This window comes from Ursus maritimus, unplaced genomic scaffold (assembly GCF_017311325.1).
Source record: "Ursus maritimus isolate PB19 unplaced genomic scaffold, ASM1731132v1 scaffold_32, whole genome shotgun sequence".
NCBI lineage: Eukaryota > Metazoa > Chordata > Mammalia > Carnivora > Ursidae > Ursus > Ursus maritimus.
The window spans coordinates 18,883,797-18,896,987 of record NW_024425786.1 but is presented as its reverse complement, the minus strand read 5'-3'; the positions used below and the strand labels follow the sequence as shown (position 1 = coordinate 18,896,987).

At 47.8% G+C, this 13,191-nt stretch overlaps 1 protein-coding gene across 6 annotated transcripts in view; it reads right to left on the bottom strand.

Annotated features, from left to right (window-relative positions):
* Positions 1–420: 420 nt before the first annotated feature.
* Positions 421–13,191, bottom strand: part of LDLRAP1 (low density lipoprotein receptor adaptor protein 1) — a 56,921-nt gene continuing 44,150 nt past the window's right edge. For 2 of the 6 annotated variants that reach the window (XM_040619013.1, XM_040619015.1), the window contains exons 10-12: positions 3,513–3,681; positions 2,785–2,882; positions 424–745 (exon numbers count right to left, since the gene is read on the bottom strand). In XM_040619013.1, the coding sequence (XP_040474947.1) occupies positions 572–745; positions 2,785–2,882; positions 3,513–3,681 (441 nt within the window). In that variant the 3' untranslated portion in view covers positions 424–571. Of the gene's footprint in view, positions 746–2,784; positions 2,883–3,512; positions 7,480–13,191 lie in introns of those variants that run through there. The other 4 variants (XM_040619012.1, XM_040619011.1, XM_040619014.1 and 1 more) reach the window with 4 other exon arrangements.

Genomic DNA, 13,191 nt, shown 5'->3' with positions numbered 1-13,191 from the left:
AGAGGAAGAAGCAGGCTCATAGCGGAGGAGCCTGACGTGGGGCTCGATCCCATAACGCTGGGATCACGCCCTGAGCCGAAGGCAGACGCTTAACCGCTGTGCCACCCAGGCGCCCCTGGAGAGAATTTTGGTTGTCACAATTGGGAGAGGAGTGCTACTGGCATCTAGTGGATAGAGGTCAAGGATGCTATTAAACATCTTACAATGCACAGGACAGCCCCCTACAATAAAGAACTGTCCCGGGGTGCCTGGATGGCTCAGTCGGTTAAGTGCCTGCCTTCAGCTCAGGTCATGATCCCAGGGTCCTGGGATCGAGCCTTGTGTCAGGCTCCCTGCTCAGCCTACTTCTCCTTCTCCCGCTCCCCCTGCTTGTGCTCTCTCTCTCTATCAAACAAATAAATAAAATATTTTTAAAAAAAGAAAAGAAAAAGAACTGTCCGGCCACAAATGTCAACAGTGTCAAGGGTGAGAAACCCTGGCTTTGAAGTCAGAGAGGCCTGGCTTTGCCACACGTTGACCGGTTGATCTCGGCAACTTGTCTGACCTCTCTGAGCCTCGATTTTTCCATCTGTCAAAGGGGGGGGGTGGTCAATAGTAATACACACCTCAGGAAGACGATGTGAGAATTCAGTGGGATAGCTGACCATACAGAGCCTGAAGCAAACGTCAGGCTCACCCTCCAAGTGAGCAGGAGCTGGGCTGGACTTGCTCTTGATCCGCCTCCCAAGCCCAGGTCCTCAGTATGCTGAAGAAGAGAAAGCAGAGCGGCGAGAGTAAGAACCCTAGAGTCAGAGTACCAGTTTTGAGTCTGGACTCAGTCTCCTACCAGCATTGAGACCTTGGGCAAATTGCCCACCTCTTGAGTCCCCGGTTTCCTCATCTGCGAAATGGACATGTTCACAGTACCCACCACATAGGGTGGTTATGAGGACTACAGGAGCGAATCCTCATAAATGTCTGAGCACAGATTCTGGCACGTAGTGAGCACTTGAGCGATGGGAACCAACGTTATGAAAGAAAAAGAATCACGGCTGCCTCATTTTCTAGTGGCAAGCAAGCTAGCAACCCAAACTGAAACTTTGTAACAAAGTTTTCAGGAGGGAAACTCCGTTTTCAAATACTCTGTCCATGGTCCCTATGAAAACTCTCATTTGTCAAGTGAAAATTAAATTAGACATGGATTTTCATTTCAAATGAAAGTCCTATTGTGCTAAGCACTGCTCAGGCAGGCCCCTCCTCTCTAGGAGTTTCTAGATCATCCAGCTCAATGGTAGAAAGTCGCAGATGTGGAATCTAAGGATCAAAGCATGTAAGTAAGTAACTTGCAGTTAGAGGCGGAGCAGCGGCTGGCTCTCAGTACTTGAGAATACCCCCAGCGGCCGCTTTCACAAGCACGCAAGGGGATGAGGTTCTTCTCACTCCTGAAATCCAAGATGACATTTACCTCGTTCACATTGTGAGGATTAAATGAAATAATCCACGTTAATTCCTTATCAGAGTGCAGGGCATACAGCAGGAACTAAAAACTAAATATTGGCTATTATTTATGGTACTGGCACTTTTTAAAGAGCATGTAAAATAAATATCTGAGTCTCATAAAAGTACGCTTCCAAAAGCTTACATCAAGCCCCATAAAGCTAGAAATGAAATGGTATCTTTAAAATGTAACCCTGGCATAATGTAGTCATCTGGTTCCACTTGCTAATATTAGGGAATTTTTGTCTGTCTGTCTGTCTGTTTTTTTCATGTCTATGGGTTGCTTAGTGCGGTTCCAGATTCCAGGCAGGATCTCAACGTATCTGCTCTTATGGTGTTAGGATGATAACAAGGGCCCAAGGCATCAAGCAGGTGTTGCTGGGTGAGGACCACATGGACCAAACAATCTTGGGAAATATCCTCAAGCCTTATCCGTTATGGCCTTCAAGTGTTTTTTAAAACCAGATCAATAAGGCAGAGTGGCAAAAGAATTGTGGTTACAGCCTTGAATCTTAGAGACCTGCATATGAACCCAAGTCCTCCCTCTTATTGACTATGTAACTTTGAACAGGTCATCTCATCTATTTCTGCCTCAGTTTCCTTGGCTACAAAATAACAATGATGTTAGTACTAAATCCAGTATATGTTAAACATTTGTATGATTCGAAAAAATAGAAAAAATCAAGTTTAGGATTCAAGGTTGATAAACAAAAAAGTAAGATGGGTTTGAAAACAGAACCCCACCAGTTAGCTTCCCTGTCCCAAGCCCCAGCTCTGCCATTTGATTGGATGAGCTGAGCAGATCAGTCACCTCTCTGAACCAATTTCTTCATCCATAAAGGGGACCCATAATAAACAACTGGGGTAACCAGTGGGCAAGCACTTTGTTAGTAGGAAAGAAAAGAGACATGTTTGTTGTGGCAACGATCCCTCTTCAGAAAGAATTTTCATCGTTCCACAAACACTTATTGAGCCTCACCATGATTTAAAAGCTTTGCGATTCCCTCTCTTTCCTATTTTGTTCCATTCTACTTTTTCTATTATCCTATTCTCTATGTTTTTTAAAAAATTAAAAGCTGATAGAAACCGAGTGGGTCATTTGCCCCGTTTGCCAGGTATTTCTGGATGTCTGCCTTTGGAGCACGCGGTAGAATTGCCCCACCCCCTTGCGGTTGAATGGAGCCACGTGACTAATTCTGACCAATGAGTTGTAAGCAGAATGGCAGGTGTCACTTCTAGGCCAGAGCATGTGATTGCCAGAACCATGTCCTCCAGAGCTACGGCTTTCCCTCTAACAAGGTGACTTACAGCGCTCGAGACGGCAGCTGCTCCATCGGCCAGAGTCCCTGCATGATTACGATGAGCGGAGCCTTCTGCACATCGGCATTGGCTGCATAGTCCTGAAGCTCAGATGAAAAATTAATCCATGTTGTGTCAAGCCACTGAGACCATAGGGCTTTAAAAAGGTTTTTAACTTAAACAATCTTTAAGGTGAAGTTAACTTTAATAACGTATTTTACTTAATCCAAACTAGCTAAAATATTATCATTTCAATTATTTTAAAATCAGTAATAAGTTATGTTCTTTTTTACATACCAAGTCTTCATGGTCTAGTGTGGTTTTTACATTTATAGCGCATTTCAAGTGCACCACAGCCCCACGTGCCTAGTGGCTACTGGACTGGGCAACGCAGCTGTAACGGCTAATGATCCTCATTTTGAAGCACACTATTCTAAGGTATCCTGAAGACATAAATCTTTATCCTAGTCCAGGGGAACTTTAGAAAAGGAAATCCAGTGTTTCGTAAAGTAGGCTGTGGCTACATTTCTGGTACATTTTTCCTCATTTAGTGTGCAGTGGGGGTATTCTTTCAGCGTTCAAACTCCCTGCCACTTCCCTCCCTTTCGCTCACTCACTCACCCCTACTCTCCCCCAAAGGAAAAAAAAAAAAAAGAGAGAGAGAGAGACAGGGGTGTTCTCAAGTGCCCAGGTTGATGGTAAAAAGAAAACTTGACTATCTAAAATGTTCTCAGTACCCACGGTATTCCAGGAGTAGAAATTCACGAAGCCCCAGGTAAGGGTGAAGGAATGATCAGTGCACTTTCTTCTCCACGGGCTGTGAACTGCAGGCTTCAGGATCGCAAGGGAGGGGAGGTAGAGGTGGGAGAAGTGTAGAACTAAGGCGTTAAGACTTGATCTCATATCCTAGGGCAGAGAGAATTCCTTCTGACTTTGAATATTGGCTTGGAACTTATCCTCAAGGATCAAGGGTTGCAGGTAAGTGTTACTTGCTTTTTTATTAATTTGTTATTATATGTGTGTGTTATTGTTGCTATACGGCACATACTGCTTGGAAAGTGTGCTTTTTTCGATTTACCAATATGTCAGGAGCATTTTTCCATGAAATTAAACATTCTTCTACCTCATCATTCTGACAGCCAGATAGTATTTCCTAAATGGGTATACCGTAATTTATTTACCCAATCTGCCATAGTTGGACATTAAGGTCATTGCCGATTGTTAATTGTGTTCGACAGTAGCTTATCGCTCGCATAGTGCCTCAGCTCCTGCACAAGGCTTGGCAGAGGACACACAGATGGAGGAAGGCGTGATCACCCCAAGGCGTCCTTCCGGCAAACTGGGGTTTTACCACACAGGAGGCCGACTTCTGGGGGGTGAGGAGGGCACAGCCTTCTCGGGACACTGCCAGGAGAGCGGCGTAAGATGAAAAGAGTGTTGGAGACAGAGGGCTGTGGGAGGTCCCAGGTGCTGCCACTTAGAAGCTCTGTGGACACCATCACTGAGCCTCAGTTCCCTCATTGGGAAAATGAGGGTAATAAGTGGCCCCTTGGTATTGTTGCAAAGATTAAATCAGAGTGACAATGAAATCCGGTTAAGTAAGACAGATGGGGCATGCGTACACCCAACTCGGCTCCCTCCTGACGCTCCTCTAACATGAAGGCAAAAGGGATTTTTTTCAAGGCATAAAACCACAGGGATAATTAGCACAAAGAGATAACATTAACAAAATTTGGAAGGCAGAAAAGCAGATCAATGGGTTGTAACTTAGAGGAACCAAGGACCCCGAGCCCTAAACTGCCAGTGGGGAAAACTGGAAGTAACACTACTTACACGATAGGAGCCCCCAAAGGCTCAGTGATTACCTACAGAGGCCAGCGGAAGGAGGAGCTAAAGACAGGAGAGTGGTCCCTTCCCTTCTTTGCCCTCCCCCGTACCTGGTCTCCGCTTCTGGACAGAAAACCAGGGTCAGGGCCTGAGGACAGATGGGAGAAAGGCTGTCCCTCCCGTGGGCATGTGCATCCCCCTCTGTGCCAGGCCCCACGTGCCCGTGGCGACAGAGGGTGGCAGACACAGCAGCAGACTCTCCTGGGAGGGGGACTGGCAGGACCCAGCAGAAAGTCCAGCTCGCCCTGGGGAGGCAGAGATAAAGATCAAAGGAGACGGGGACAGGGGTCTGGTGGGCTACCCCAAATGTCCATGTTAAGATGGGGGCTCTGTAGCCCAAGAGGAAGAGCCTTGCCCCAAACCCACACTCTTTAGCCTGTCCCTGTCCACGTCTCCAGCCCAGTTCTCCCTGTGCTTCCCTTTCACCACCCAGGTGGACAGTGGCCTCTTCCAGGCCCTCTCCAGGTGCTTTCCCTTCAGCCTGTTGCTCAGATAAGGGTAGGGAGTATCCTGCTCAGCCAGTAAGCTGGGCCCAGGATCCCCAGTTTGGGTCCCTTTCACTCCTGAATCAGGCCACTCTCCACCCTTCTGGCAGCACCTCCCCCACCCCTTCCAGGAAATCACCACTGAGCGCTCTTCTCAGAAACTCCTGCTCGCCGTCCAATGTCACCTAAAGTACTAGCTGATAGAGCTTTAACCCTCCCAGAGGGAGACGTGCTTTCCTAACCATCTGAAAAGAAACAAGTTTCCGAAGATCAAAAGATTGTAGCTGTAACAGTGGAAACCTATAGGCAGTGGGGCCAGTCAGGAGGACAAAGGAGTGCCGCTCAAACCATTCTTGCAGATATACGTCAGGGCAAATGGGCTAAGGGGAAAATAGAGAGAAAGGCATTCCTCAACCTGTCTGCTCACCTAGAGTCAAATGCCTTTGGCAGAGGCAGAGAGGGCTCATACACCCCCGGGATAGGGCAAGGCGGATGAGGGCTGCGATTTACCAAATAAAAATACAGGGAGTCCAGTTACCTTTGAATTTCCAATAAGCAACCAATGATTTTTTTTTTTTTAAGTTTATTCATTTAAGTAATCTCTACACCCAACATGGGGCTCGAACTCCTGACCTTGAGATCAAGAGCAGCGTACTCCTCGGACTGAGCCAGCCAGGTGCACCTCATAGATAATTTCTACTGTAAGTATGCCCCGTGCAGTATTTGGGACATACATATACTAATAGATTATTCACTAATTTGTCTGGAATTCAAATTTATGGGGCTTCCTGAATTTGATCTGGCAACTCTACCTGCCCCCAGCACAGGGTCTGGCACATAGTAGGTACTCAGTGAAGGAGGGATTTGTTTGAGCTTTGAACTGGATGGGAAATCACAATGTTACATTTCACTGGGTCAGAATGGACTTTCCAATTACTGGAAGTGAGTTTTAATTACCAAAATGAAACTGTTATTTTAGCCCAAAGGGACCAGAAAGTCATGGATCTGCCTGATTGTTATCAGGAGTCAAAGAAGGAAAAACTGCCTTTGACCAAAGAAGTTTGCAGGTGGAGAAGAAAAATAAGGCCATTTTTCCCCCCGTACCCCATTGGTTCCAGTCCATTACATTCATTCATTCAACAACTGCTTATTGCATGCCTACTGTGCGTCAGGCACTGTTCAATAAACCAGTGGGATTATCTGATCATCTTCTTATTACCTCCATTTGATTGAAGAGGGAGAGTGAGGTCCAGAGCAGTTAGGTGACTTGCCCAAAGTAACACAGAAGGTAGGGGGTGGGGTGAATCTGGGATTCACATCCAATGTATCTGACACCTGAGCCCTCGCTCGTTCCCTTTTATGCCTCCGTAGAGATATGAGGTACTGAGTTACAGGGGCCTGAGAGTAGCAGGAACAGAATGGGTAAAGCCCACATAGATGACCAGCTGTCCCCGAGCCATCACCCAACATTACAATTTTATCTCCTAAGTATCTCTGAGCCACGCATTTTGCTCCCTTTCAATTACTACCCCTCTCCCCCCAGCCCAAGCCACAGCCTTAACAACAGGTGAGTCAGGCTGGCTCACCTCTCCAGTCTGTTCTCCACACAGCAGGCGGGGTGGTCCGTACGAAGGGTAAATGCGAACATGTCGTCTTTCTGCCTAATATGTTGCCACAGTTTTCCTCTGCTCTCAGGATGACAACAAAACTCCTGACCGTGGCCAACCAGGTTCCACGTAATTTACTCCTGCTGACCTGCCCAGCTTCATCTCACTTCCTCTTACCCCCTCCCACCTGCATCAGTCAGTATTTTGGTTATCTGTTGCTGCATAACAAGTCACCCTGAAACGTAGTGCCTTAAAACCACACCTGTTTGTTACCTCTTGTGATTCTTGGGCTTGACTAGGCTCTGCTGTGTGGTTCTTCTGAGGCTGACGTCATCTGGAGCTGTAACCAGCCTGGGCCTCCAAGATGCTCACTCAGCTCTCTGGTGATGGATGCTGGCTGTTGCCTAGGAGTTCAACCGGCCCTGTGGACCAAAGGCTACATAGGGCCTCTCCATGTGGTTTGGGATGCTCACAGCATGCCAGCTGGAGTGTCTCAAAAGTGAGCATTCCAGAAGGTAAAATGTAGAAACGTCTAGCTCTTAACTTCAAGGCTAGGCCTGGAATAGAGTACCACTTGTGCCACTATCTTTTGGTTAAGAAGTCACAGACCCAGTCCAGGTTGAAGGGGAGGAAAAGCAGCTCCATTTCTTGATGGGGAAGAATTGGTGGCCTTCTGATCCACCACAGCCGGCCTCAGCTTCTGATCACAGAAACCGCTCCAGTTCCTTTAAGCAGAAAGGAATTTAAGACAGAGAAAAGGTACCCACAGCACTGTAGGGAGGGCTGGAGAGGTAGGTTCTTGGCTGAGCTTCCAGAAATGATCCCCAGAATGACACTGCAGCCTCTGCTGTGGTCAAGACACTGGGAGATCAGGATGCCGGCACCACCACGGCTGGCTCCAGGACTAAACCCTGCCCTGATCCCCTGAGAGAATGGGGGCCCCAAGCTCTTCGCAAACGAGGGTCTAGACACTAGGCCCTTTGCAGCAGCTGCTGCAGAAAAACAAAGTCTCCTCGCCCCCAAATCAGAGTGGCATGATTCTGCCCTACAGTGTTAATGTCCGCAGTGCATCCGTGGTGATGCTCTGGAGGCCTGGCTTCGGAAGGCTAGCTTCTTGGTCTTTCTAGTACGGGAAGGCACACTACGAAAGATGCTGAGTAAGCCATGCTACAGTATCTCCACCATCCTGGGCCTTTTTTCAGTCCCTAGGAATCACTCTGCGTCCTCTTGCCACAGGATCTTTGTACATGCTGTTCTCTTCTGCCCATAAGTCTCTTTCCTCTGCTCTTCTTCTCCTCTTCCTTCACATCTCTCACTTCTATCTCCTATCTTCTACCTCCTATCTTCTCTGATTTTCCTATTAGTTTATAGCTCCATTTTATGGATGAGGAAGGTGAGGCCAAGTGAGGTTATGTGCTTTGCCCAAAAGGGGCTCCTGGGTGGCACAGCGGTTAAGCGTCTGCCTTCGGCTCAGGGCGTGATCCCGGCGTTATGGGATCGAGCCCCACATCAGGCTCCTCCGCTATGAGCCTGCTTCTTCCTCTCCCACTCCCCCTGCTTGTGTTCCCTCTCTCTCTGGCTGTCTCTATCTCTGTCGAATAAATAAATAAAATCTTTAAAAAAAAAGATATTAAAAAAAAAAAGTACTTTGCCCAAAAGCACATAACTAGTAAACAGGGCAGCTGGAATTTGAACTCAGGCAGCAGCTGCATGATGTCATGCAAAGACAAGTTCACCTGTGTTAAAAGGCCAGGGGTAGGGCATACGGCCATCCTATAAATAAACAAGGATGATGCTTTAGCAAATGTTGACGAGCCCAGAGAACTCTGAGAGTGACAGGCGGTATAGGTGGAAGGTTTCAGGACAAGGTCAGATGCTGTGGATGGAGCTTGGCCCCTGGCTCCCACAGTACATCGATAGGCTGAGCTTCAAATACAGCTGAGCTAGAGGAGTCCACAGAACCCTGACACTTCTACCCTCCACTAGGGAGCAGAGAGCAATTCTCACTGCGTATCAAGGGAGGAAAGCATCTCATGTCTCTCCCAAGAGGGATTATCAATTTCAGCAGCAAAACCCACAATCACAGTGAACAAAGTGTGCTCAGTTCTCATAACTTTAACAGGCAGAATTTTGTAGAGCAAGGAGACAGCTGTTAAGGAGAGAGAGCCATCAGAAAGGAAGGGCGTGGGGTAGGTATAATTGGTACCCCTGCTCGCCTCCCCTTGGCAGCCAGGGCCCAGTGAAGGGAGTCCAGGAGTCCAGAGGACCACATTTGATTTTTAAAATGTAATATGTCCTCAGTCCATAAGCAGCGAATGGGATCACTTGCCCTCCCTAAGCTAGGTCTGGGAATTCTTGGAGTAAAAGAATGGCATTCCCTCTTCCCCAGCCACCACAACTCAAGTCCCTGTAAAGTCAGCAGATACTCAGCAAAGGAAAAAGACAAGACCAGGAAACCTTGGTTAGCAAACCTGCTCTGCCACTTACCTGCCGTATGACTTTGGGCAAGAACCTTCTCCTCTCTGGACCTATTCCTTGTCCATGAAATGAGGGCAATGGATGAGAACAAAGGATTTAAATTTTCTTAGCACCAGAAACCTTTGTTCAAAAAAAAAAAAAAATCTCACAGGGCACCTGGGTGGCTCAGTTGGTTAAATGTCCGATTCTTGCTCTCAGCTCAGGTCTTGATCTCAGGTTGTGAGTTCAAGCCCTGCTTTAAAAAAAAAAAATCTTAGGGGCACCTGGGTGGCTCAATTAAGTGGCTTTTGTTCAGGTCATGATCTCAGGGTCCTGGGATCAAGCCTCATGTCCTGCTCTCTGCCCAGCAGGGAGTGTGCTTGTCCCTCTGGCCCTTCCCCTGCCTATGCTCTCTCTCAAATAAATAAATAAAATCTTCTAAAAAAAAATCTTACACATCCTGTCCTCTAGGAAATAGGGATGTAGGGACTAAGAGACCAGACCACTTACAACCCCCTCTTCTGTGAAGCCCATGTCCTTGAGTGAAAAGCCACTCAAGGAAATGATGTCATAGGATGCCATTTTGGAAATCCATGAGTACTTTGTGGGGACTAAAGGATTTAGCTTAGGAAAGAAAAGTTTACTAGTACTGTGACTGGCTCAATCTGTGACTTTGCCTGCTGTGGACCCCAGCTTTCTCATCTAGAAGCTGAAAGCTTTGGGCTCAGTGGTCTCTGCAGTCCCTTTCAGTTTTGACAATCCAGGACACTGCCCTGGTAAGGTTACGGTAAATAAAACCCATGGTGGGGAGCAGTGTATGAGGGGAAGAGGGCAGGAACAACAAGAATAAGGTGATTTTCAGAGATTCCGTTCAGGGACTACCTAAGGGGCAGCTCAGGGGGAACCAAAGCTTGTAAGAGGCAATGAACCCCCAAGTCAGAACTCAATAAAAGAGGTCATGGCCACGGTTTCTATTTTTAGGAAGATTAGAACCAGGAGTTAAGAGAGTAAGTGTGGAATTTGTTATGTGGGATGGATAGATAGATGGAAGGTTGGGTGGGTGGATAGGTGGATGGATGGATGGATGGATGGATGGATGGATGGATGGATGGACGGATGGATGGGAAATAGGTGGATAGGTAGACAAAGGAATGGATGGGGAATGTTAAGTAGAGTATTTGGGTGGAGGGAGTGGGTGCATATATTTGGTAGATGGGACAGGTGCATATATTCAGGTAAATGGAGGGCAGGTGAGGAAGTGGGTAAGTAAATGGGATCTGTGAGTGGGGGAGCAGACATGCAAAAAGGTGGGTGGGCACAGGGGGAGGCAGGTAGATGCCCAGGTGGTTAAATGGGTGAGTGGGTTTTCCAATGTAGGAAGGCTTAGGGGACAAAATTTGATTGACTGGTTTGTTTAGTTTTCTTGGTCATTTGCTCCATTTCCTCTTCTATACTCTACTCCCATTCAAAGACACCTGAAACAGTGAGTTTCTCAAAGTGTGGAAATTGTACCAGTGGTTGTGCATAAAATTATTTTACGGAGTTATAATCTTAGAAGAAATCCAGACACAGCTTGAAGTAACGCTGAATCACATAGCAAGGAATATATATGCCCTTTGACTCCTCTTTCCATCTTTCTGATGATTACGTCAAGGAGAAAGTCCCACCTGGTGCTATTGTGTCTTTAGCACTTTGCTGATTCTTTAACCTCCCTTTTTAACAAGAGAAGGTAGACTTTGGGATCAGGGCCTTAGGCAGGCAATGGAATGTAAGAATATTTCATTTTCATTAGGTTTCATTTTACTGTCACTTTGCACATTTGACACAAATTAGGATAGTGTTACAAGGGTTTCCTTTTTAAATGAATGCATATACATAAAATGAGTAGGCTACATGTAAAATATTCTGTGAACGGTCTCGATCACTGGGACAAGAGATGCTGGATATGGTGAGAAAACACTGGTATGCAGAAGTACGATCTGGTTATGTCATTCCAAGCTCAGCGTCTGCTCCAGGTCCTTCATGAGGGGACCCCTGCCCAGCCCACCACCCAGCCTCTACTGCACCCCTTCTCTCCTCCCCTCTCTGGTCCAGTCCCACAAAACTTCTTTACCTTCCTCCAACTTGCCAGATTTTCTCTTGCTTTCAGGCTTTTGAGCCTGTACATCCCTCCGTCCAGGACTCACTCCTCCTCCCCCGCACTTGGAGGACCCCACTCAGCCCTTAGGTCTTGGTGAGATGCAGCCTCACGCAGGAAGCCTTTGCTCACCCTCCCAGCAGGGTTATATGCTGTCCTCACTGCCCCCAGAGCATTCTGCGTGCCCCCGTCACACCACCCGCCTGCAGTGGAGAAACTGGTTAGCTGTCAGCGCTGCCTGTTAGAAGGGGAGCTGGTTGAGGACAGGGACTCTGTCCAGGTCACCCCTAACTTATTTGTTCGTTTTATTGTCTACTCAGGTGCCAGGCACTCTTCTAGCAGATACAGCAGTAAATGGGGCAGAAAAATTCCCTGTCCTCATTCTAGAGGGGGAGTTGGACAAACATAATTGTTTTTTAAAACCGTATCTATTACATATACAATTTCAGGTTGCAATACGTCCCTTCAATAAATTAAAACAGAGTTAGGCAATTAAGAGAGAGAGAGAGAGGCAGAGGGAGAGATGAGCAGTGATGGGGACAGCGACAGCTATGTTAGATTGGGGTCAGGAAAGGCCTCTCTGAGGAGGTGACGTTTGTACAGAAACTAAAGGAAGTGAGGGGAAGACGGGCAATGGCAGGGGGGAAGGCCTTGAGGTACGAACAAACTTGGCGTGTTTAGGGAGCATCTCCGGGGCAGGAGTAGCTGGAGCAGCGTGAGCTTCCAGGAGGCAGCAAGCCTGGACAGTGGCCCCCACTCTGGGACTCAGGGGGCAGGCTGCCCTAGGAATGAGGCTGCCTTGAGCAAACAGAAGGGAGGATGCCTTCTTTGCCCGCATGCCAGCCTACCCTGAGCCCTGCGGGAGAGACCGCCAACATTTGTAGAGGTACTTCCTGTTAACATTTACCTTGGCTGAATGTTTATTAATCGGGTCTATTAATAGACCTTTTTTTCCCCTTTGCCCTTCCTAAGGAATGCTCCTTGGAAGGAGCATTTCCCCCCCATGATCCTCCACCTTGCATCATGCTTCAGGTTTGTACGTTGCTTTTCCGTCCCTTATCTACTGATCTGTGTTTATTTATCCATACGGCACCCAAACAATTTATTGAGCAGGGAACAAGACAGACTCAGCTCCTACCCTCACGAGGTGTGTACTGTTATGAGAGACAACCCTGGGGCGCTCTGGCAGGGCCCGACTTCCCTCTCACTTTTGGTAGCTTAGCAGAGAGCTGGCTTGGCTGGACCAGGCCCGTCTGCCAGGAGCCGCCCATGTCCGCTTTGGCAAATACTGGTGATCCTGCATGCCAACACCTTCGAGGCTCTCCCTGAGTCCTCGGGGAGCGGCTCATGGCCACACATCCCTCAATGTATTTCTTATTACTTAGAGAAATTGCATGTGCCCTCGTCCCTCTGAGCCCAAGAGTGATGGGTAGGTCCTTTTTCCTGGAGCCTGTTGCACGACCGGCCCACTGGCTGCGGTGGGCTCCTCTCTGCTGGAACACTGGCCATGCTGAGGGCCACACTGAGCGTGTTGAGAGTTCGAGGGGCTGCGGACACCCTACTACTCTGCCTCTCAGTTCCTCCCTGGTACTCTCAACCTGCCCCAAGGGGAGCTAGTGCTGTGTGTGCACGGCCGCCTTGCACAAGAACTCTAGTGAAAGTAGACAGGTGCCCTAAATTGTTGTGAGCATTACAAAGGAGATGACCACATGTCGTGGGAGTGACTCAGGACTTGGACTAGGGGTGTCACAGGCTGGGTTCTCTGGAGGCAGAAATTTAGACGGAGGTCAGCATGTAGGTGTGTATTAGTGTTCTGAGATCAACACCCATGGAAGAGAGGGGA